General features: G+C 37.7%; 1 protein-coding gene across 5 annotated transcripts in view; it reads left to right on the top strand.

The window, feature by feature from the left end:
• The window catches only part of LOC5566900 (probable serine/threonine-protein kinase kinX), a 177,483-nt gene that overhangs the window by 3,248 nt on the left and 147,111 nt on the right, over positions 1-27,124 (top strand). For all 5 annotated transcript variants that reach the window (XM_021852977.1, XM_021852976.1, XM_021852973.1 and 2 more), the window contains exon 3: positions 8,693-9,558. In XM_021852977.1, the coding sequence (XP_021708669.1) occupies positions 8,693-9,558 (866 nt within the window). The remainder of the gene's footprint in view (positions 1-8,692; positions 9,559-27,124) is intronic.

The following is a 27,124-nucleotide window of genomic DNA, read 5'->3' as shown; positions in this document are numbered from 1 at the left end:
GGAGAAGGAGAATTGTCACGTGATTTTAATCTAGCGTGCGATGTCGCATCACTGCTGTTGGTTGCCAAATCAAAGTGATATTCATAGCTCGCAACTGATATTAATAGTTTATGTAAATCAGCCATACGCTGTTATGATCGATATTGAGCAACTATGATCATTTGCTACAACTTTGCTGAACTACCAACTCACGATTCGTTAAAATAAAGAAGTTGGCCTCTACTTCACTCTTGTGATCATCGTAAAATCAAATTACAACTCTTCTGATGTGTAGGTTTCATAAGTGTGGCCCAATAACTAATAAACTAATTAATTTGTTGATTTTTTATGATGTGACGGGACGTAATTTTTTGTTACTCTATAAGAGCTCTAAGAGAATGATAAAATCGACCCGTTAATTCAGGAGGAAGTTGTGAACTCCTAACATCGCGCCAAGACTCTGAGGTGACGGTTAATTCGCCTCTGGATTACCAAAGATGTGTTTTATTGATTTCATCAGATTTTTTCCTTCTTTTGCATATAGGCTATTCTTTCGAGTTATACTGGTTTCATTACTATTGACAATAGTTCAGCTTATATTTTAATTGGGAATTTTACCTTCTTTAAATCATCGGAAGTTCTTTGTAGTTGTACTGATAAAACTATTATATGCATTACACTTGCCTTAATTTTCATAAGAGATTTTTCGGGGATTCCATAAATATTTTAGAAAAATTTAGACATTTTTCTGGAAGTTGGATTTGTGAAATCAAATGTCATCACATGATCACTCCTATCCGCCCCTGACGAATATTTTCCAATTTTTTTACAAATAATCATAAAAGGCACCGTGGGGTTATTTTGCCTCAAGGGTGCAGATTACCCCAGATTCTCTTACGTCTTATTCAAATCATTTTTTTTTTGTACCTCAACTTGGGTGAGATGTCATTCTTCTCCAAGTTTAAGATTGCAACATGTGAACTGAACTTGCTTGCGTATAGCAATAAACGACTTGGGAAATACTTAAATCAAAGAAACCAAGACTTGTGGTACATTACATAGTACGATTCGAGGGATCAAAGAAACCCGATCCAAAACCTTTTAAGTTACTGTCAAAAGCTAACTACAAACATCTGCAGGTGGCTATCACCGCTAGCAGAGAAGTGAATAACTGCTTACATTTAGGATGTTCTTCTTTCAGCACGAACTGTTTCATGAACTACTACTAAAAAGCTAATTATGTGTATATCTATGATGGTGTAACCTTCTTCATGTGTAAGCTGAATAAGTTCTTTGAAATTCATTATAAATCCATGCTAACAACAGTTCACTTTTGTTTTCAATTTCGGCCGAACGGCATTCGACCAAAAGGCGTTCGGGCAAATGACCCTTTCGGCCAAACGGCATTCGGCATTGAACATATTATCAGAAGCAACTATGGCTCTAAAATCAATAAATCGAGACGAAAACCGCATGTCCGCCCAAATTAGCTTCCTGGACCAGTGTGCACTGGTTGATCGGGTTCGTTGAAAAATACGAAATGTTATTTAAAAGATAATTGTAGCAGCAATGTTGCTGCATTTTTTTCGTCTGTTTTTCAAAGTCATGACCTTGTTTTCAATTTTTAATTTGAAATTAAGAAATATTGCGTCACTGATTGACGCCCTAGTTCATCTTCTGTTATCCTGTTTAGTCATGATATTTATCTAGAGATTTACCCTTCTTTCAAACATAAGGTATTCTTTTTAGGGTTATTGCTATAGCGATTCGACGTGTTATTTTTTATGTAGGAATTTGCCCTTCTTTTTAACATGACTTATTCTCTTGCGTAATATTACAACAGTGCTATGTGAAAAAAGGAGTTTTTGCATTATTAAGGTACCGTGGGGCAAGTGGGTAATGAAATTCGCATAGTTGAGATTCTTCAAATTCCAGAAACTTTAAATTGAAACAAATGAGGTCGTGTATATTTTTTAGCTTGACTCCCACCAAATAAGAGCAGCATGCTGAAATTGATTTTTATGAAAAATTGAAGAAAAAATACAGAAAATGTTTTTGAAAAATGTCTCCTTACTTTTCACTCGCCCCAAAAGTGGGGCAAGTGAAAAGTTTACCGTTTTGAACAATAAATTCGAAAACAAACAGTTATATTCACGATTTCTATTAGCTTTAACAAATGTTAAGACTTCTCAATGAACAATAATATAAGTAACATGTAAACAAAGAAAATGTTATTCTTTTCACTTTAATTTTCTTGTCTTCAGTTATGTTAGTTGAAATGATTCGACAACATTATAACTGCAACATTTCCAATGTTAGTTCTTACATTATAGGACAGCAGTTGCATTTCTGCTCTGTAGAATTTCCACCACTCGTTATTTGTTTTTGAGAAAGTCGGATAACTCTTCGGGAGAAATCAAACGCAATCCTTCAATAACGTATTTAGAATCTTTTTTATGTGGAAAGACCTACACCCCATTTTTATGTTTTGAACTAGCTTTACATAGACATTCCACGAGATTTCCGTGTGTTCTCTAATATTGCAACATTTCAGTCAACGTCTTCCTTTCAATTGGTTGCCCGAAATAGACATATTAATATTGTAATGTTTGGCAACATCTTTTAGAGAAGTTCCATGATTTCTAATAGCTTTTAACGCTTGAGTATAGTGATTCTTGAATTATCAGCACGTTATGTTTTTCTATGATAATTGCGAACCATGTTTACTTATGGCTACTTAAAGAGAAAACACAAATTCAATCTCTAATGATAAACTTTTCACTTGCCCCACCTGATAAGAAAATTGACGGTGTTTAAATTTAGCTATTTTTAGGTCTACGTCAAATTAATTCTAAAACTTTTTTTATTGCAGTTTGAAACTGTCATAGAGACAACTAAGAAGTGGTACAGGAAATTATTTTCCGCAACTTTTTTCCACTGAAAATATTAAAATAAGATTGTACGCCGCCAATTTGTTACGGAGTAACAGTTGACAGGTTAACAATTTTTCGCTCTATTATGCAATAATGGCTGAAAAATCTCAGAAATCTCTTACCTATCGTAATTTTCTCAATGGCCTCGAAGGTTTACGCATGAGTTTAAAGCGTTAATTCACATATTCAGTAAAATATATCAATTGTTTTCACTTACCCCATTTACCCACTTGCCCCGCGGTACCTTATACCAAATAACCCTTACTTTTCAGATAATTTGATATTATACCAAATGTCCGATATGCCAAATAACCTTTGCTTCACATATGGTTTGATATTGTGCCAATTGATTCCTACTTTACACATGGCTTGATATTATGCCAAATGTCCGTTATGCCAAATGATCCTTTATTTTCACATTGTTCAAAATTATGCCAAATGGCTGTTATGCCAAATGTCCTTTATGCCAAATGGCGTTATGTTTTAGAAAGAGCCGTAGAAAATAACTTCTAGTTTGGTTGACGTTTTAGAGTGGAATGAAAAATTTTTATTTTACATAATTCAATGCATACTATGTTTAATGTTCTTACATTCTAGTTCTGCACGCCACTGACAACACTCCTCGTGCGGATCTGGATTGACTCCTAATTGCTTTCGCAGATTCTCCAAACGAACACGGTGTAGTGGTTTGGTCAATAAGTCGGCAAGCATCTCCTCAGACGGACAGTACTGCAAATTGATTTGTTGCTGTTGGTGAAGATCCCGGACAAAAAAGAATTTTGTTTCAATGTGCTTCGTCTTGCGTCCCTCCCCTTGGTTATGCGACCTTGCCGCGATGGGAGGGCATAATCCATTAGCCCATATGATGGAAACCAAAGGCGTAACCTGTAGTGGTGGTATCACATTTTGGCATTTTTTGCTTAAAGCCGCGTCATAATTCATATGGCATAGACGCAATAATATCTCGGATGTGATCCAACGGACATTCTGCGTCATTGATAGAATTGATGCCCATTTCAAATAATTAATCTATTCGAAGTGGACATTAATACTATTGGTGACGTTCAGTTTGCCTTTTGCTAACCAGAATGATCCGTAGCCACTCTTACTATTAGCTAGCTAGATACATCGTTATCATATACGACGTAGGGAATACTTAGGAACTCTTAGGAAAATGACTAGTAGATTCACTGAGTAGAAATAAGTGGCGACAATCTTATTTTTATATGGTTTTTACATTGCCATAATAAGAAATACCTCTTTTGTAACAGCGGTATAAATAATCTAATTCCAGCTTCATTTTCGCAAAATTAACAAGTAGAAAGTAGGTGTTGTGAAGCATTGCATTTGCCACCGAAAAGTGAATCTTGTAGGAGACTGTAATAAAAGCCTAAGGTAACTTTACTCTTCAATATTCACTATAAAATGACTATGGAAAGTAAAACGCTGAGATCGATCATTGGGGTACACTTGCTAGTTTCGAAAAATTGTTGAACAGACAAGGAAAGCGACTTTTTTCTTTAAGGATATATGAACGTAATGATCAATAAATACTTTTAACAACAAAAAATGAAATTAACTAGAACTACTACTAAACAGCCTAATTTTGTTAAGACTTGACGACACTTGACATTTAAGACTCTAATCTTACGTAAAAGACAATAGTAATCAGAATAGCACTTGAATGACAAATTATTCAAAACCATTTCGACTAGACAGTATTAGTAATGCACTACTATTACAAACAAATTCTAATGGAGCTGCTGATTTTCATAATGCTTCCTTTTCTCAGAAGCAAGGGAATATGGGTACTTTTCAAAAACTACCACGTCACAATACTAATAAAAAACAGTGTTCATGTGGGCGCCATTGCCTAGTCCGTCTGAGTATTGGTCCTGGTAGAGGGGAAACTTGGCAAAAGCCAGACCGAGGGTTCAGCCTTGACAAGTTAAGCTGTCAGGCAGCTCCAACTGAATACCATACAAAAAAAAAAAAAAAAAAAAAAAAAAAAAAAAAAAAAAAAAAAAAAAAAAAAAAAAAAAAAAAAAAAAAATGTGCTTCGTCTTGCGTTCCAAGCGGTAACTCTCAACCAACTTTATGCAGCTCTGATTGTCTTCATATACGGTGATGGCTTCAGTAGATTGCTCTCCGATTTCTTCCAATAGTCGCTTCATCCATATGAGTTCCTGGCAACCCTCTGCTAGAGCTACCAGTTCTGCTTCGGTTGAGCTAAGAGCCACACATGACTGTTTCCAGGAACTCCAGTGGATTACGCCTCCTCCGAACAAGATTAAATGTCCGGACTTGGATTTCCGGTCTCGCTGATCACCTGCCCAGTCTGCATCAGCATACATCGCCAGACCGGTGTTCGAGGATCCGAGAGTCAACTTAAAGTGGCTGGTTGCTCGCAAATACCTCAGCACTCGCTTCGCTTCATTCCAGTCTTGCTGAATTGGACAACTGGACTTTTGCGCCAAGATCGTGGTACTTACTGCGATATCCGGACGAGTGTGTAATGCGACATAGAGTAAACCTCCAATCAAGCTCAAATATTGGCTGTTATTCGGAAGCTGGGCATACTCCTCCTCCTTCAGTTGTAGGTATCCAGGATCAAGCGGAACCTTTGCTGGCTTGGCGTTTTCTAGACTGAACCTCTTGAGCAGCTTTTGGATATACGCCTGCTGGTTGAGCTTGAACCCGTCACGACCACGTTCCACTTGCATTCCTAGGAAATGACTGACGTCGCCTAGGTTTGTCATAGCGAAATGCTTTTCAAGATGGTCCAAAATTGATTGGAACTCCTCCTCAGTTTCGGTAACAACAATCATGTCATCCACGTAGATGAGAATGTACGTGAATGATCCTCCTTCTCTGCGTATGTACAAACACGGGTCGGATTTCGATTGTACGAATCCCATCGCCTTGAAGACGGAGTCCACCTTTTTGTTCCATACGCGCGCGGATTGTTGCTCAGATGTCCCATTCTTCTATGCCACAATTCCATACTGCTCGTCGTGCATGTTAACGATGACGCTGTTGTCGTTTTCTCCTCGAATCGAAACAGGCCTTTCTCCGTATCATGGCATCCCGTTGCTATGACGGTACCTGACGGATCGATCACCTTCACACCGCCAGTAGAAAATTGCACCACGTGACCACGGCGAACGATTTGGCTTACCGAGAGGAGATTATTGGACATCGAGGGGATGAGTTTCACGTTGTTCACTTCTATCGGTGGGCACTCGGGACTGCACTTCGCTTTCAGTTTTACCAGACCAGTCGCAACGATGTTCATCGCCACTTTATCTGCTGCCATTACCGTACCGCTTGCTGTCCTCGGGTTCACCAGAAGGTTGCTGTTATTGGTGAAATGATCCGATGCTCCTGAATCGAAATACCACGCTTCGGAATCGACACTGTGGTTTGTCGATAAAACGGTATTGAACGCTGATCCTCGGTTTACCTTGCAATCTTTAGCGATGTGGCCAAACTTCCGGCAGCGCATGCACCTGGGACCTTTTGGTTGCTCAGCGGGCCTGTCGGTTGCGCTTTGCTGCTTTCTCGCCGGTGGGCCCCGTCGTCCAACGAACGCTGTCTTGTCAGTCGTCGTCTGCACTTCCTGGAGTAATTTGGTTTTTATGCTGTCGCCGGTGATCGCGGTTCCGGAGCTCTCAAGTGCCATAATCATAGGCTTATACTTCTCCGGCAGTCCTGCTAACAGCAAAGTTCCTACCCATTCTTCAGAGATTTCGAAACCAACACCTCGCAGCTGATGAGCGGTGGAAACAATCTGGGTAACGTACGTGTCAACGGAATTGCACGAGTCCAACGTCGTTGAAATGAGCTTCCTGAGCAGGCCTACACGCCGGGTTAGACCGGTGTCCTCAAAAGCTGCCTCAAGCTTCGCCCAAGTTTCTCGAGCAGTCTTCGCGTCCTTCACGTGCACGTAATTAACGGGGTCGAGTGACAGGAATATTTTAGCACGAGCCTTCTTGTCCTTTCGTGCGTCCACATCCGGAAATGTTCCGTCAGGATTCGCTATCGGTTTCACGGCTTTCCAAAGATCTTCGAGTTCCAAAAATGTTTCAACTGCGAATTTCCATGTTGCCCAGTTCTCACGGCCGGACAGACGTTCTATGGACGGCAGCGTCAACGAAATTTGAACGGGATTTGGGTTTGCGCCTAGATCTCCGACTCCGCTTCTTCCTGCTTGACTTCTGGACATGGTTAAAGTTTTCTTCAATTCTTCACAAGGCCCATAACCTTTTAGAAAGAGCCGTAGAAAATAACTTCTAGTTTGGTTGACATTTTAGAGTGGAATGAAAAATTTTTATTTTACATAATTCAATGCATACTATGTTTAATGTTCTTACATTCTAGTTCTGCACGCCTACTATTACTGACAACATTATGCCAAATGACCTTATGCCAAATGGCTTTATGCCAAATGACCCAGACCCGAAAAAACGGGAAAAAAGCAGAAATTTAAAATAAATACCGTTTTGATTCATATTACGGACACTTAAGGACTCAGTGAAGTATAACCCAGCATAGAGCATACAAAATAAATCATTATGTATGATACCTTAGCGTTCTCGAGCGTAGGAAGCCCTTATCTTTCGAATGGTGGGTAAAGAATACGCTTCGGCAACTTGAATAATTTTAAATAAATCAAAATGTGTGGCCTCTGCATGATTCTTATTCCGGACGCTTTCTCACTTTTGCCTCATATTCCGGACACTTTGAATCGAATTCCGGACAGCTCATGATAATCATTGATGGAACAGTCAAATCATCAACTGAAATCGTCAAACCACTTAATAGACATCCAAGGTAGTTGGGCATTATAAATTTTTGAAGATATTTATGGAAAAGATTACTAAAAAGAGTCTCGAAATTGAGAACTTTTGAACGGCAAAAACTGAAACATTTCGTGTGAAATGTTTCCCATACAAAGTAGAGTGTCCGGAATTTGAAGCTGTCCGTAATATGAATCAAAACGGTAATTTGAAAAATATTCATACAAAATGCGTTACGAAAGGAAGGGTGGGCGTCGAAAATGTACATTTTTGGCGTTATGATATTTGTGAATAAACCCTTGTGAAATAGCTGCAAGCTAAGGGATATTCGTGGTTGAAATCTTGAAGAAAACTTAAAAATTCTAATGACAATCCTAAGGAAGATCGTGAAATATATAACAATCTTGCAGGTAATCCTAAGAAAAAACACTGGATACATTTTTTGAAGACTTCCTGAAAGCCGTAGCGGCCAACACGCAGCTATCAAGTAAGACCAAGCTGAGCGTCGATGATTCTAATTCCACCAGTCGAGAATTGTTTCGGGTTGGAAGTTTTCTCTATATCCCATGGCATAGAGTATCTTCGTGCTGGCCGCACGATAGGCTCACGCGAAAATTGTTATTTGACAAATAAAGCTCTTAATTACTAACTATGGAAGTGCTCATAAGGACACTAAACTAAGAAGCAGGTTCTGTCTTAGTTGGAACGTAAGGCCAGAAACAAAGAAGGAAAAGAACACTTCCTTGAAGAACTTCCGGAGGAATCTTGGGACTAATTTCTAGGGGTATCTTCAGGAAAATTCTTAGCTGATTTTTTGAAGATACGTGTTGTAAATATTGCTCTTAAGAATCCTGATTTATGTTGAGTAAGAATATTTCTTAGAATTTTGTTAAAATATTACCCAAGATTCTTTGAGAAAAGTACTCTAGATTAGAATCAGGATCTATAAGACACTTACGAATGTTTTTTCTACTTTTCCAGCAAACTTCCAAATCCATCAAGGAAGCTCCATCGAAAGAAGTTCCCTCCGAAGCGTCATCGGCACCGTCCTTCACCGCTCTGCAATCGTGTTCCTCCGAAAATCTGATCACCTTACATGTTACGGAATCGTTCGAGATTGAAGACTCGCCGGAAAAATCCCCGGTCAAAATGGTACCCAATCCAGCTGCCAAAGTACGTCCTGGGCCTTCCGCGGTCAAACGGCTGCCCATCAAAAGTCCGGAAATCGTAACCGTCGATCTGGACGATGACGACGACGATGAAGATGATGACGAAGAGACCGGAACTGCTGCGGCTGTCCGAGATGAATATGACGACGAGGAGGACGATTTCGAAGAGGACGATGAAGATGATTACTACGACGATCCAGAAAGTGACGATCAGGACGTGAGTCGAGTGATTCAGGGTGCGATGGATGCCTTGGAAGATCCGGAGTCTGACAACGAGGAGGACAAGATGGACGTGAGCTCCGATGAGGACGATTACAGTGAAGATGATGAACAGCCAAGTGTGGTAGTGCCGAAGGGTGTCGCGAGTGATAGTGCCAATAGCAAGCGAAAAAGAAGTGATTACTTGGAAGAAGAGGAAATCTACGATTACGACGAAGATGAACCGGAAGAAGATGCAGATGATGATGATGATGAGGTGGCGGAAGTGGTTGCTCTAGAAGGGGGGAAGCATGGCGAAAAGAAGAACCCCAAAGCAGCGGTTTCAATGGGGCAAATTAGTGTCGAAGATGAAAGTGATGAAGATGTGGCGGCGCGGATGAAGAAAAAGCCTCGCAAAGTTAGCTACAAATCGTACAAGCAGAAACTGATGGCGAAGATTCGACGAAGGACATATAAATTGTAAGTACCCTATGATTTCCATGGAAAGTGCTCTTGCACCCTTTCAGTTTCACCCTTAAACTATTCGACCTTTTCGATGCTTCGAAAGGCGCTATAGGAAGGTCGACCTCAATGACAAACCAACCCAAAAAATGTTGAGCTACTTGGTGGCGCGGTTCGCAAGGCAAGGGTCATGCGGAGAGAAAGGTTGAAGGCTACAACTGCTCCGCTTTGGTCAGCGACCAACGAGCAGTTTTCAAATTCCATTCAACTTTGAGTGTTTTGTTTGTACCCAGCTGTACAATGCGCTGCTGTGGTGGATGCACTTTTGAATTGTGCTTTTGCACTCTGTCGGTCTCTTTCCCAAATTTCGTCATTTCCACAGGGCTTCGGGTGGGAAGGGAAGGTTATCGCAAGGAGAATGTTATCGGTTGGAACGGATTTGCATGTTACAGCCGTTTTTTTGTATTGACTGCTCAATGGAAAGAAGGACGCAACAATTTCATCACTGGGAATTTGTATTTGTAGGTGGTCTCTGAATGGCGGATTTCATAATGTAAAAATTCCTTTGCATTGTTTTAAAAACTTGATTTATACGTTTTTCACCTCTGGACTGAATTGAAGACCATTTTACACTCTAATATCAATATTTTTATGTACAATCAAATTTTTTAATCATAAATTGATGTAGGCATTCATTTTTTCAATAATCAATTCACAAGTTTAGATTTTTTTGTATAGTATTTAGTTGGAGCTGCTTGACAGCCTTATTTGTTAAGGCTGAACCCTCGGTCTGGCTTTCGCCAAGTTTCCCCTCTACCAGGACCAATACTCAGACGGATTAGGCTATGGTGCCCACATGAACACTGTTTTTTTTATTAGTATTGTGACGTGGTAGTTTTTTGAAAAATACCGATATTCCCTTGCTTCTGACAAAAGAAAGCATTGTGAAAATCAGCAACTCCATCAGAATTTTTTTGAAATAGTAGTGTCATTCCTATACTGTCTAGTCGAAATGATTCTAAAAAGTTTGTTATTTAAGTGTCCTTTTTAGAAATGTGATTGTGATTACATCTGTCTTTTACGTAAGTCTCATTGTCGTCAAGTCTTAACAAAATTAGGCTGTTTAGTCATAGTGTTCTATTTCGTTATTCAGGGTGTCTACTACCTGGAAAAACCTGGAAAACCTGGAAATATCAGGGATTTTTTTTCAACCTGGAAAAAACCTGGAATTTTCAGGGAATTTCGGCCACAATCAGGGAAATTATTTTGAATTAGAAGAACATGGTGGAATATGTCCTCTTTTGTGTCAAAAATCTGATCGAAAAAAATTCGGCTCCGCCGCTGTAAAATCCTTATACTAATTAAATAGTCATTTTCATTTGTTCAACATAAAATATGTTGAACCAATATAGAAGAACCATAGGACTTAAGATTGTCAAGTTAGTAAATGCAAGTACAGTTCTCAGTTCCAGTTAGATCTCGTTCAGGAGCATATGAACATGGTTGAGAATATTATTTTTTTATAAATATATTTTCGCCTATTCTACAAAAATAATAAACTTTGTAGGAAAATAGCAAAAATCACAACAGGTTTCGAAAAATAGTACTTTTCTCAGGTAAGCAGGTCAAATTTTAGAGTCTTGGTCACTATTTTAATGCAAGTTTATTTTTAATTTAGAGAGTCAAAATGGTTTTTAAAGTTAATTGTTTGCCTTATTCTGCTTGAAGTGATTCCTGGTGCGGAATTCTAGAGGCTCAGAAAAACCTTCAGAGACTATTACGCGACTTTACTGCAGTGAATCGCAAGTCAGTCCCATCTGTAAAAAGTAGAGATTGAGAAAATGGGCTGTGAAGTTTCCAAACTCGTTTTCCATACGAATATTCAATAAATTCCAGAGGATTGTAACATGTTTTAATCTTAATGAAACTTTCACAACTTGCTTTTCACTACGATATCTTTTCGAGAAATATATAAAGAATGATCAAAACAAGTTACATTTTTGTGTTTCACGGTGCGAAAGTCTGTAGTGGGACTGATATGCGGTTACTTTTCATTATGGGACAATTTGACTTGCTTTTTTTCCTATTTTTTTTTTCAAACAAATCATATTATTTCATTAGTGCAGCCGAAAGAGCATTGGAAGAGATGTTGAAAACTGAACTCAACTCAATTTTGACGAAAATGCAGATGGGACTGACTTGCAATTCACGGCAGTATAGCACAAGTTACTCATGATATTTTTCTCAGATCCCGATGAATGCTTCAAGAGTTCTAGTGGTTTCTTCATAGATTTTTTTTTCGAATAGTTTCAAGAACTTCTCCAGGGATGCTATCAGTGATTTCTCAAAGAATGCTTGCAGTAATTTCTTTAGAATCCAGTAATTTTCATTGCTTTGAAAAAATTCTAGCAATTATCCCAGGATATCTTCCACATATTTTGTTGTTGTTGTTGCTTCTAGGAGATTTCCCACAAATTCTTTAAGAGTTTGTAAACGAAGGTTTATTCCAAAGTTTTTGGAAAAAAAAATCGTTTCGGCATTTTCTTTTATGCTAGGTATTTTCATTAGGATCATTCAGATTATTGGGATTCAACTACTATTACTCTAAGGAAGTTCTCCAAAAATCAGCATTTCATTAAATTATTATTACTGCAATTCATCATTTCTCGAATAATTTTTCAAAAAAAAAAAATAATTTCCAAATGTCCATGTTTTTTTCACAATTTCATTTAAGGTCTCACACTAGTTAATACAACGTCAATTATTTCAGTTATTGCTCCGATCATTCATATATAAATTTCTTCAGGGATTCTATCAGAAATGTAGTGAAACATTATTCAGAAATACGAATGTTTTTTTTTAGTAATCTTTAGAAATTTATTAGGAAAAACCTAGAAAAAATTTCATCAAGAATCCAGGAGTTTCAGAGATCATCATAGGAATTCATCATGGCATACTTAGAACTTACACAAGTCACATCAGAATTACTCTAAAATTATCGTTAGAAATTCCTGGTAGACTTTTTTCCAAAATTTTCTCCAAAAAATCTGAAAAATTTCCTTGACCGATCCCTTTATAAATGATTGGAAAATTCTTTGAAGACTTCCTTGTGAAATAAAAATAAAAATGGAGGAATTCCTGAATGAACTTTGAGCTCTTGGAGATGCTCTAAACGAGAATGTTGGAGATAGTTCTAAGTAAATCAATGGAAGAAACAATGGATATATTTCTGAAAACATAGAGTTTTCTTGAACAATGAATCAAGCTTTGAAGGAATTCCTGATTTCTTAAAAATCAGAATGAATTCATAAAGGTATCTAAAAATAAATTCATGGAAGAATTAAGAAAGAGGAAGAGATGTTTTGGAGTAATATGTGAAAGAAATGAACAGCAAAACAAGCAGTTATATTTGTCGTAATGTCACGAGGAATTGAAAAAAAAATCAGAGAAATGTTTTTAAAGATATGTCTGTTTAAATGAGGAAACGATCTCTCATGTCGTGGTTACCGTTAGTTTCTTTTTGTTTGTTTTTATTCAGCTAAGAGGTCTCTAAAGTTGATATTTCGAAGACGGTCAATCACTTCCAACCCTGATTTCATCAAGATATCATTTATGCAAAAATACAAATCGCCCTCCATAGAAATTTTCTGGGTGCCACGCTGATGCTCATAAATCTGAATTCCATTTTAAGGTGAAACAGTTTAGAATCAACTTCTAAGATTGCACTAAAACTTCTAAGGCACATATCTCGCGAAGAAAGCATCCAACAACAGTGCACTTTTTATTTTGGTTTTGTGCACTAGCAGAAAGCTTAAAATAAGAAGATCAGGAACGTTTGCCAACTATTTCTCCAGTTTTGTGCCTTTGAAAACGTGAGTAGGGGGAGAAGTCGGCCATTGTGCCAGCCATCTTTGGATTCCGAGATGTTTCACCTTAAGGGAAAGGCTAATTATATTCTTGAGTTCGAGCTTTTACCTTATATCTGACTTTGATGATTAAAGGCCTTTCAGATCATTTGATGACACGCTTGGTTTTTGGGGAAATTAAAACAAAATAGCCATTTTTTTCTCATGTTGCTTACACATTTAGAACAAAGAGATATTTTTTTTATTGAAGTGCAAAATACTTTGAAATTTATCTTTAGATTTTTGTTCAAGATATCGAAACCTATTATTATTATTATGGCTTTATTAAGGAGATTTTCTCGAAACCTAACCTTAAATAAATAAATAAATAAATCGTCAATAATTTTTTTCTTAAATTACTAGAACCTGGAATATATTTTTCAAACCTGAAAAAAACCTGGAAATATCAGGCAATTTTATTTCTGTAAATGAGTAGACACCCTGTTATTCTTGTTGTTGTATTTATTGGTCATTACGTTAATATGTCCTTAAAGAAATAAGTTACTTTCCTTGTCTGTTCAACAATTTCTCGAAACTAGCATGTGTTACTCTAATGATCAGTCTTACTTTCCATAGTCATTAATACCTTAGGTTTTATCATGTATTACGGTCTCCTACAAGATTCACTTTTCGGTGGCAAATGCAATGCTTCACAACGCCTGCTTGTAAATTTTGCGAAAATGAAACTGGAATTAGATTCTTTATACCATTGTTACAAAAGAGATATTCCTTATAACGGCAATGTAATACCCATATTAAAATAAGATTGTCGCCACTTATTTCTACTCAGTGAATCTACTAGTCATTTTTCTCAGAGTAATTTTTCCTACGTCGTATATGAAAACGATGCTTCTAGCTAGCTAATAGTAAGAGTGGCTACGGATCATTCTGTTTAGCAAAACGCGAACTGATCGACGCCAATAGTATTAATGTCCACTTCGAATAGATTGATTATTTGAAATGGGCATCAATGCTATCAACGACGAAGAACGTCCGTTGGATCACATCCGAGATATTAGTGCGTCTATGCCAGATAAATTATGACGCGACTTTAAGCAAAAATGCCAAGATGTGATACCACCACTACAGGTTACGCCTTTGGTTTCCATCTTATGGGCTAATGGATTATGCCCTCCCATCGCGGCAAGGTCGCATAACCAAGGGGAGGGAATTCACATGTTTAGAATTTATGATTTTCGGTTTGTATTTTTGAACATTCCTATATATTCTGTTATTTTTTCTTAAAGCTCTTGGTTATCAATTTTTAACAATTCCTAAATTTAAGGCTAAGTAGCCCGTCATTCCTTTTGGCATCAATGATGACTTTTCAGCTTGCAATTCAAAGTGATAAAACTCAGTCATGATGGTTTATATCGACTTTAAAATATATCACTGTATGCGCTAACATGCATAAAGTATGCTGATACTTTTTCAGCTGTGTCAGTGCAAAACCAACTGACTTTCTTTGATTCGAAATCGTGAGAGGAATTAGCACCAATCATCAACGACGTGTACAAATTTCAGTGACGGCCTACTTCGCCTTAAATGCATTTTCAAATTGCATAGTTCGAGACTATTTCAACCTAAAGAAATGGGGGGTCCAAACAGTGGTAGCGGTTCATGTACAGCTTCAGTAAGAACATGCCGAGGGTAGTGGGTTCGAATCCCACCGGTCGAGGGTCTTTTTAAGTTGGAAGTTTTTCGACTTCCCAGGGCATATAATATCTTCGGCTTGCCACACGATGCGCACATGTAAAAATAAATCGATGTTATAAATATTATTGGAATATTATTTGGGGGAATCTCTGGAGGTAGCTTACAAAAATTGTGTGTTTGATTCTTGAAGGTTTGCTTGAAGGAAATCTTGAGTTCATACCTGAAGACATCTTTGAAAGAATCAGTGAAAAAATTCCCCAAAGAACTTTCATGTAAACAAATTCCTAAAATTTTCCCTAGATTGGTCTCTTTATGTTTTCTTTTTGGTCTCTTTTTGTTCTAATTTTTGGACACTCAATCGCTATCAGCCCTTCTAGCATGTCTATTGATGGTATTAATAACCATGCGAATAAATATTCTTAAGACTTGACAAATGTAATCCAAAATGTTGTCTCATTCCGTCAAAAATCATGATTATATAATCTTCACACAAGGAAATTGAGAATCATCATTCATGTAGGGCGATTTGCTTGTATTTTCGGCAGCTCTGTTTGTTCTCTTCGTCATAATGTGCGTTCTAGAACCTATGAAATTCAAAATTTGCATTAATATTCTTTGCACAAATCCGCTTCTTACGGCGATTTGGCCAATATAAACTATACATAACGACGAGGCCTTCCTTAACCGAGTGATTAGAGTCCGCGGTTTCAAAGCAAAGCCATGCTGAAGGTGTCTGGGTTCGATTCCCGGTTGGTCCAGGATCTTTTCGTAATGGAAATCTCATTGACTTCCCTGGGCATAAAGTATCATCGTACTTGCCACACGATATACGAATTCGAGAATGGCAGCTTTGGCAAAGAAAGCTCTCAGTTAATAACTGTGGAAGTGCTCATAAGAACACTAAGCTGAAAAGCGGGCTCTGCCCCAGTGAGGACATCAATGCGAAGAAGAAGAAGAAGAAGAAGAAGAAGAAGAACAATATGATAACGAGAACAACTGTCAAAAACACAATTTTCCCTTATTAAAAAGTTTTCTACAAATCTCGCATAACTTATGAATCATAATATCATAATATGATCTTTCTCCAAAAGCCATTGGTAATCGAGTCTGAAGCTCGTTGTTTAAGTAAAAGCTATCACCACCATAAAGCTTGAGCTTGAGCTTGAGCTTGATTGGCCGCCCGTTGATCAGTGCTGTAAAACGGTGAACAGAGTCTGTTCATGCACACCAGAAAAATGCTACCGCATCGGTGGTTCATTTTGTGCGATTGCGTTCTTGCTTTCTTTGCTCACGATCGCCCGAACACATTTACTGTAAAGGGCATCGCATCATTTCATTTTGACATGCAATCACGCGTCCGATTCCCTGTGATATTTTCTACAATAACACCACATATCGGTCAATTTTTTTAATACTGTCGTACATTAGTTTGTAATCTATCTATTATAATCATTATCCATCCAATTATTCACATAAATAGCTAGGAACGGAAAAAAGAACGGCTGTGAGCCAGTGATGGAAAGTGGCGAACGCTTCATCTGAACTGGAACAAAAACAAAACCAAACGCTCCCGAGCGTCAGAGCGCTGGCTTACTCGCATCTGTCGATTCCCGAGTAACTGAAGCAAAAAGTGATTCGCGAACGTGTTCGGAGCTGCTCAGAGTCATATTGTGCTTTTGGGAAAAAAGCTGCTTACCCTCCGAGATTTATGGTTTTCAAGGGATTTTGACTACAAACTAGTAGTTTACTATCGATATGATGGTTATACAATTAATTTGTCTGTCAAAACCATAATAAATCACACCTTGCTCGGTTACTCGCGAGTAAATGCTCGCGAGCTTGTTGCTACTTCTTTTGACATGTTCTCCCGAGCAGACGGGTGCGGGCTTACTCACACCTAGCCAGATCCCGAGTCTGTGATGTTTGTTATGCGTTGGTATACACTCGTGAGCTGCTTCGTGATGCGAACTTTTCCAGCACTGCTGTGAGCAGACTCTGCTCATGCAGCAGTGATCTTTCTACATTTGTTTTGTTCTGGTTCTCCGATGCAAGAATCTGTGACCAAATCGGTCGCTGTTGGTTCGTGAGCGTGTGAGCGTGGATCCTGCTTAATATTGGTTCATTTTGCGTAAACGGCATGATTCTTTCCACCACTGCCGTGGATGCACTCCAGTATCGCCAGATCAGCCGCACTTACACAAGGAACCAACCGAATGACTGCTTGGGACTAACAGGCATCCTCAGTGTATAAGTGCTGGTGATCTTCTATTTTTAGGCAACAATGGCACCTGCCACGTCAGAATGCAGACCAATGAGGGGAAGGGGGAGGAATTGATGATGCATTGAACTGACTCCCACGTAGACCGTATATTCCACTGCATCCACGTCAGTTCATGCGGGAGTGTATGGATTGGGGGAAAGGCATGGCAGAGAGGTTTGCTTTTGTGGTTAGCAGACTGCCTATGTATCAGGCGGAAGAAAGGCGTGCGCGTGGAAGTAGGAAGCGTTAGGGAAACGGTTTCTTGTCCGTCTCTGCTTCTAGCGTTTGCTATGAACGAATAGTTTGAGTGTGGTATATTTAGAATGGAAGATAGAAGCAAGTGAGAGATATACAACTACAAAGTACGAGGAAAGGGACGGGCCTGGGATTGAACCCATGACCTTCTGCATATGAAGCAGAAGCGGTAGCCATCAGACCACCAACCCCGTCTAAAAGCTATCACCACCATAAAACCAAAAAACGTGTAAATCAATTCTTTTATTCAGTAAGAACAAGCTACACACTTGGTTACCAATGGCTTTTAGAACGAGATCATAAATTAAGCAAAAAATCATTTTTATTTGAAATCAGAATGAGAAGAGTCAAATCGATAAATACCGCCCCGCTGATCAATGATACCCCGCTGTACTGCACGGAAAAACCTTCCCAGTAACCAAATCAACCGAGTTTGAAATTTTAATTTCAGCGACCTTTTGTCCTCCGATAACTTAACCTCAAATTAGCCATCAATGACGAGCGCAATGGCTTCAATGCGCGAAAAAAATAAAACCGGCATTGAACCAATCCAACGGATTATCAACAAGAACGAACAAAACGAACGCACATGGGCGGCTAGACCGGTTCAGTATGAGTTCTTGCATGTTTTTTCGAGCTTGCTTTTAACCCGTATAGGCCTGTTGAGTCATAGAAAAAAAAACTAAAACTCACCGCTCAGCGAGTACATAATGGATTTCAATTATTTTTTTGTCAGCATACGCAACGTACACATATATATTTTTTAAAAGTGGCCAAAGGAATTCGTGAATGTCCATGGGGCCGGATTTATAAACCTGTAAGCATGCAAATTTCAAATCACTGATAATTTCCGGAATCGGCTATAATCTGTCCATTATATCAAAGAATTCAAAGAAAAACTCATCAGTGTTAACTTTTCGAGAAACGATTGAATTGGATAACCATGTTACCTGAATTTGATTGATCCTACAAATAATCATTTTTGGGTTCCCCGGGACAAATCAAATTGGCCAATTGTATCATGTCTAGAGAATTTATTTTTGTGAGCTATTAAGTTTGAAATCTACTTTTCGAGATTCCATTAAGTATTCGCTGCGCGGTGAGTCTTATTATTTTTGTTTTCACTCAGGCCTATACAGGTTAAAATCCATATCTGTGGATAAGTTATTAATGACTTTCAATTTTTACAGTGTTGACATTGTTAATGGTCTTCTTTTCTTTTTCACTCGTATCTCTTTTATATTCTCTTCCACTAGTACCATCCATTGATTGCGTAACGCTTCAAAAAGGAAGTTAGTGAAAATGCAATATTATATATCTCAAGTTTGAGTTCTATTAGTAGACATTGCCAAAGACAATAAGGCAATGTTATTCATTTGTTCGACGGCAACAAAATGCTTTTCCAGTTAGTTCCATATGTTGCCAGTAAATTTGCTGGTTAAGCCAAGAGCAATGATTAGCATACCTGATTAGTATGAAATAGTGTCACTAGTTGGCATTTTTGAGTATCAAATATTTAAAACTCATATGTCTCAAGATTTTCTCTCAATCTTGAGGATTGCAATCAAGTTCATATGTCATACCCTGGGAGGGAGAAACCAATACAAAATTTATGTACGTCATAGTGAGCCGAGATTCTGCTGTCACGAACTGTCACTGTAAGCCCAGATCTTAAAGAATTGACAAACATGAGAAAAGCGCGTAATTCATCAAAACATATTTTTGCATTTCAACAAAGTTGACAACAAGGGGTTGAAAATCAATTCCTGCACACCCAAAAGCAATGCCATGATAGCACCTTTTAGTTCGATCGAATGTAAAGTATTAAAACACGCATCTTTTTACTCTTTTCCAATCAAAATTAAAATTAAATGCACATTAAACTATGACCATTTTTCCAAGTTTGTCCAGAAAGATCGATGATACACAACAAAAGATTACCAGCAATTTTTCCCAAGCCTGCCTTGATTGTCGTTGGTGAGCGGGAGTTATCTTGCAATTTGGAAAAGCGTTGTTTCATATTTCGTGTGTAGTATCTGTGCCTCCCTCCCAGGTCATACCCATGGGTCAAATCGTAACCACAAAATTCAATAGTTCCCAATGAGGAGCAACGAACATTTTTGTCGACAATACCTACAACTAAGTTATCAGCATTTTGATACACATGGTTTTGAAATATTCAGCTCACTAGTGCCATTTAGTTGCCATTAATCGAACTATTCAGACATGTATTGCAAAGGCTGCCTATCAAACAACTTTACCGAAAATATCAACCTGCTTAAGGACTGTTCATTAAAGAAAGTGGACACCTGATTGTTAACATTTTGGTGTGAAAATTCCAAGGAAAACATTCAAATTTTGTTTCAGTGTGTACTCAAGTGTTTATTTTGACAGCAGAAGAAAGATGACATCAAACAGTTGTAAATTCCAAGCGATAGGTCGGTTTAACATGGCGCCACGCAGATGTATTCTGCACAAATGGTGTTCAGAAAAGCTGTCGTTCCGAGATTTGGCTTAAATCGCGAAGTGTCCAAATTCCAATTTTTCAACACTGTATCAAAAACAGATGCTTATGATAACGTGCAATACATCTGAACAGAAAAATTTGGGAAAAAAGTTTTTTTATGGCGAGCAAATTGCTCCTGCGGTATGAAAAGTACTACATTTTTCACAACGGGTTCAATCAACGGCGAAAATTACAGAACTGAATGCATTTAAAAACGTCTTCTGCCCATCTACCGAAAGTATAACAAGCCTCCATTGTTTTGGCCAGGCCTGGCATCGACTCACTATGCTTCAGCTACTTTTGAGATGATCAAGAAGGAAAAGTCAAATTTGTTTAAACATGGCAGATTCTACCGAATTGCCCATAACTACGCCCCATTTGAAAATATTTGGCAATAATCAAACAACATCTTAAGAAGGTTGGAAGATAAGCAAGTTCCATGGATTTTCTCAAGAAAATGTGGCAAGCAACACAAAGAAAAGTTACGAAGAAAGTTGTGCAGAATCCGATGGGAGGCATCAAGAGAAAAGTCAGAGCATTATCCAGGAATGCTCAATAAATGTTCAAAATTATGTGAATTTGGTCGAGATTACTTTGATTTCCATGTATTTCAAGAGAACTCATAAATTTGTTCGAAAATAAACAAATTGCTTTAAAAAATACGTGTCCACTTTCTTAAATGAACAGTCCTTATTGATCTGTATCGGCAGATATAAAAGATTTAAATTTTCAAAGCTCACTGTTCCACTACCATGTTTAGTTCAGGGCTATGTGACAGAATATCGTAATGAAAAATAGTCCTGAACCTAACAAATAATTCTCGCTGAACATTACTAAAGGACCTATGTACAAATGAGAGATTCTCTCATCTCCCGCTCTCTTTCGATTATAACAGTGGAATACTAAGGCTTTTGAGAAGTTTTTCACTATAGATCGAAAGGCAAATTTCTTGACAATCGTTTCATACAAAAAAGCGTAACAGATGAGGTTAATGTAACTCGTTATTGATTAAAGAGAAAGTAAACAAAGAGAGCCTCTCAAGATGAGATATGAGTTGAAAATATATTATGCCCACTAGCACCTCTTAGCGGTAGAATGCTTAATATTTTATGTAGCCGTTGATCTAACCATAATAACTGAACAACAGCCTTTCATCGAAACTACATTAGCCAATATGAAAATTTGAAATTTTCAATACTCTCTAGCGCCTTCTAGCTATATTATTTCGAATCAAGCAAGCATGCAGCACATAGTCCTAAATATAACGAACATCGTTGCCGAAAACGCCACCTGTTCCACATCGTGAGACATGTGAGTTTGAAATATTTGTAGCTGACTAGCGCCTTCTAGTTGTAGTATGTTGAACTAAGCAAACATATAGTGTATAGCCTTCAGACTAATGAGCAACTTTGCCGAAGACATCAATATTTCAAATCATCAGAATTTAGAATCATCGTAAGATCTACAGAGCATCATAGTCGCTTAGGAGAATCAAAAACTATGTTTTTTTTTAACTAGCGCCATCATGCGGTGCAATTCTCAACTATCCAATGTGTATTAGGGTCAATGGGGGCAATATAAACATACGGGGCAATATGGGCCACCCAGGATTTTACCTCAAAAACAATGTTTTAATGTATAGTGTCATTATGATCTGCTAGAGGATGCTTCAAATAGCCATCACAATAAAAACCGTAAGAATACTCGTTTCAACACTAGAAATATTCACAAAAATGTACAAATGTGTCTCTTGTCATAAAAAGCTTATAAGTTTGGCAGTTTTCAATTGAGGTTATACGACAATTATATTTATCATTGTGGTAAATTTTACCAATCCATTGAAACTTCGATTTGAATTTGGGGTCAAAACACAGACAACTTTGTTTTCGCACAGACAGAAGGTTAAACAAGTTACGTCATAGCTAGGACAGAACCTATTTTTCAGGTTAGTGTCCTACGAGCACTTTCACATTTAGAGTAAAGTGGGACAAAAGTTCGAGTGGGGCAAGAGTTTCTTTTTAAGATTTCTAGCTCAAATCAAATCAAAACTTATAAATGTCATGGTAGTTCGAATGCTATTCAAGTAAGAGACTTTCACTCCAAATATCATAAAAATCGATTGAGATTTGGAAAAGTTATGGCTAGTTGTTGTTTCTCGACGTAAATACTGTAATATTTGGTCAAACTTTCGATGCATGGAACCAAATGAAGATAACATATTTTTCAATATTTTATGTAAGGGCGTGTATTAGTTTTTCCATAAATAGTTAGAATCAATTTTTGGCCCATAGCGGGGCAAAAGTTCGAATCTGCGGGGCAAAAGTTCGACCCATGTATAAACCCACGGATTTTTTTTTTCAAATTTCCTGCAATTTACATATTATCTTCAAATTTAGCGAAATTTGCCTGATCGTGCGAAAAATGTCACAAAAATTTTACTTTTTCACTTAGTTTTGCGAAAAACTGCTATTTTTGAGTGTATTACAAATAACCCTGTTTTGGGCATTTTTTGATGAAAATTTAGTGTGTATTTTTTGGCAAACATAAGTTTACGGCTGGTTTAAAGTATGCCTGGCAAAAAAGTATTGATATTTTGTGTTTTAGTTAACGAACTTTTGCCCCACATTAGATTCGAACTTTTGCCCCACCGGTGGGGCAAAAGTTCGTTTAAGACAATCAATTTTGAAACTGTTAAAACTAAAAATGGGTAAATATTTTGACACAAGTTTGTTCAGCAAAGTTATAGCCAATATGTTGACGGTTCGATGTATGGTATTTGTTTTGTTTCATCTGCTATTATTTTCCTGGAAACTTTGATTATACCACTAAGGTCGAACTTTTGTCCCACCTTACTCTATTTACTTTGTGCCTTCTTTACCCATTGACCATTTTTGTATATTTTGTGTTTAACACGAAGAAACTCCATATTGTAGTTTATGTATGGCTCATACCTAATTGAATGAAAATCAATTCGAAATAATTTTGATTGGGATTGGATAGGACTGAATTAGGTGTGGATTCGATTTGGATTTGAATGGGATCTGGGTTGGATTTGGAACAGATTAGGAAAAGATTAGACTCAATTGGGTTTGGATTAGATTGGATTTGAATTGTATTGAAATTGTGAAGTGTAATATGTTGTTAACAAAATGTATATGAACGCTTAATTTAGTTTTTCGATGTCACTATCAATGCTTAAATTTTGCTGATTTGTACAGGCCGACTGCGATACAAATCGGATAATTCTATATCACATCACCATCATGATGCCTACTCCATCACCAGTGCGATAGACTATTGATGTCACTGATGGGTTTAGTTTAGCCCTTAATTAAGCGAATAAAATGGCAATTTATCCGTAATTTTTTTTTAAAAGTTCTGCAGATGGATTGAAACTATGTGTTAGTCACTGAAAAGTATTAATATCTTAGATAACTACCACGTGATAACTCACACTGCAGTGATATGATCTGGATTGCGATGTCGCATCATTGTTGTTGGTTGTCAAATCAAAGTTATATTGATGGCTTGCAAGTGATATTGATAGTTTTAGAACATCAGCCGTCAGCCAATATGACTGATATTGAGTAACTCTAGATGATAGTGTTTTCTAACACAAAACATCTAGATGTAAGTTATAATGCAGGGAGACTGACTAAAGAATCATTCAAAAGAGTCGACTCTCAAAAATGAGTGAACAAATCACGATTCTTTTCAACAGAGTCACGATTCACTTGCACTGTAATTTTCGGAAGGGAGTTTAAAAATTTAACAGGGATAATATTACTGAGCTGAATTTATCATAATCAAGTGCACTAGAAATGCATAAATATTTGAAGTAGCTTCATATATAAAAAAATATATCATTCAAAAATTGTTACGTTTTGTTTATTTTTTTCATGTTTTGTTTGCATCTATGTGTCGTGGGAAATCGAGAAAAAATGCCCTGGGAAATCTAGAAAAGGATCTGGTAAGATTCAAACCCTGGACATTATCTTACTGAATAGGCAGCATTACCTCCAATGGCTTTAATTTTGAACCGGTCTAACCGTACGCGTACACTCACATCATCCAGCTAATAAAACAGCAATAACAAACTGAGTGGCCGACCCGGGCATTGATGACCGGCGCTGAATAGTAGACACTTGGGGACTCGCACGCGGCTACTGACCATGGGCACCCTCAATTGTTGCGGTCGCTAGGGTAGCTTGCTGGTAAAGCACTTTGCAAGTGGTGTTGTGGCAGTGCTCTCTCGCTCCACACAGGTTTGTCTTGTTTTATTATTCTTCCTCGGACGGTACGGAAGCTTCTTCTTGGTATTACGCCCCCACTGGGACATAGCCTTATGGAAACATCCACAATTATCGGCTTCCAATTTTCGCATCCTTACATCGTGTGGCAGGTACAATTATACTATATGCCCAGGAAAGTTAAGTTTTCATTATGAAAAGATCCAGGAGCGACCGGGAATCGAAGTCAGACACCTTCAGCATGACTTTGCTGCGGACGATACCATTAGGCTAAGAAAGCCCCACAAAACGCGACAGCTGCATCTCTCCTACGCATTGTGACAACAAAGTGTTGGGTATTGACGTTGCAGGCGAATCAACTCAGGTGCTCAAGAGTTCATTGGTTACGATCGTCGACGGCTAAAGCGTGAACCTATATCGTTCACTATCGTCGATCGGGGATAGGAAATGATCATGAGAATCGTAAATCGGGCCTTCACTGCAATGACCAATGACTTTTGGAACACTTCTGACCGATCGATAGATAGCCAGTGTAAATGCATCTGTGCTTCACCGAAGGGAGGTGGCATTGTGAGTTGATTATTTCCTTCCATCGCATCGCCAGCTGCCAAGCCCCACAGCTACGTTTACTTGGCGTACAGAGTTTTAAAATCTGCAGTGTACTAGCGTGTGGTTTGGTAGATATGGCGGTAGGGTCTCTACCAAGTACCAAGGGAAATATATATGAGAACTTGGAGCGGAACTGTAGACAAGTATCATTGGCGTTGGAAGTGGAACGGGTCCTTGATTTCAATAAAAATCAATTGAAGGACTAAGCCAGTTAAATGTTACACGGGCTCAACAGATGAGGATAGTTTGTTTAGTTTGATCAAAGAACTAAACTGGAGTAATAGAATAGAGTAATTGAAATTATTCTATTAGAAGTGTTTAGAATGTGTGGAACATAAATTTACAGATACAAGGCCTTACGAAAGAAGACTTACTGATCTTGCCATTTTAAGTAACAATCTTATGGCTTTTAAAACCGCCATATCGCAAAAATTACGTAAATTCTACAATAAGTTTATACGCAAAACAAAATGTGCCAAGTGCAGGGCTAGTAGCAGGTCTCTTCTTAAGAAAACCAGGTGTCCATCCATCCGGGAAATCCGGGAAAAGCGGGAAAACCCCGGGAATTACAAACGGCCGGGAAAAATACGGGAAATACCCGGGATATTGTAGAACACACCGGGAAAAAGCGCTGATAATTTAGACAAGAGATGCACAACTGAGTTTCCAGATCGATAGTTGAACGTTTCTAGTTTATTTTAAGAAGGGATACTTAGCAGATGTATTTTCACAATTATTATCGATTACTTGTAAAATGTTTTAATGGCTAGAGATATTATTAAGAACAGTCAAAGTTGTTTTTAGTAAACATCATTGAGAACCTTGAAAACTGTTTAAGTATTGATGGATTGTTGGTAGGTTCTTAATGAGATGCTTTATTAATTTCTATTATGATTATTTTCATGACATTTGGAAGAGCGCTTTGGTGAATTTTTCTTGAAATTTTGGGAAAATTCCTAACGGTTGTTAAAATGCTGAGCTAGCATTTTTGGGAAATATGTTCAATTAAAATTTGGACACATTCATTAGGAATTGTTTTTTGACGGACTCCCGGATGAACTGAATCGGATTTTGAAGATGCTTTATTTGGGATTTTTGCTTGAATCCGTGATCTATGATCCCTGTCGAGGTTTTGAATGGAGTTGTACAAAATCACAACGAATTATTCCTGTTATTCGCAGCGTATTGCTAGTGACATGGAGAGTTTTTTGATGGATGAATAAATGGCAAGTTCCTTTGGGCATTCTTAGGCAGACATTTGCTTTTTCTCGACGACATTCTTGGGATCTTTGATGGATCCCTGGGAAGAAACTTATTTGGAGTTATGTCAAATGATTTTGGTGAGATTTCGTTTCTGTCGTAAAGATCTGTACTTGTATTCAACGAAAATTACACCCGATTGATTGGCTTAGCTATTAGAAACATTGATGTTTGAGATCTGAATTAAGATAGATATAATTCAAAAATTTCTCCGAATTTCTTTTCTGATGAATTATAGTGAGTGCAAGGCATCCTCCTTATTTCGGCACTTTTTCTTGAAAATAAATATTTATATAATATATTTTCAGTATTTACTAGAAGGGAGGTTCGATGAATTCTAAAATTAAATGCGATTTTTTGACAAAAAATATTAATTGATATATTTAAAAAATCAAAAATCTGATCTAAGGGAAACTTTAGCAAACTTGAAGTTCTAACAATCCATGATAGTTTGGGTAGTAAAGCATCTCTAGTGTTGGGCTTTTAGATGTTCCAAATACAAGATTTTAAAAATTTCTTTTTTTTTTTCATAGATATTAAGTTTTTAAAAGTTGGTAATTTTGTATGACAAAACGAAAAAAGGCCCCTCTTTGATTAGTTTTGTGTTAGATTATTTTGTTATGGCTGTATCGGTTATGTGACTCAGAAGTAAAGGGAGTCTGTAGAAGATTTTTGCTAATGATCAAATTAATAGGCGTCTCAAGGAAAGATTGAAATTTTATTAGGTGGTGAAAATTGAGCAAGCCATCGGGGAACCAGTAAGCCTCTAAGCCTACCCATCTATTAATTTCATCATTTGCAAAAGTCTTCTACAGGCTCCCTTTATCTTCGAGTCGCATGGTCTGTATTAGGTTCCGTAATCCGGGGTAACATGGATCAGTTT

This window comes from Aedes aegypti, chromosome 3 (assembly GCF_002204515.2).
Source record: "Aedes aegypti strain LVP_AGWG chromosome 3, AaegL5.0 Primary Assembly, whole genome shotgun sequence".
NCBI classification, from domain to species: domain Eukaryota; kingdom Metazoa; phylum Arthropoda; class Insecta; order Diptera; family Culicidae; genus Aedes; species Aedes aegypti.
Note: the sequence above shows the minus strand (reverse complement) of the source record. Positions and strands in the feature narration are given on the sequence as shown.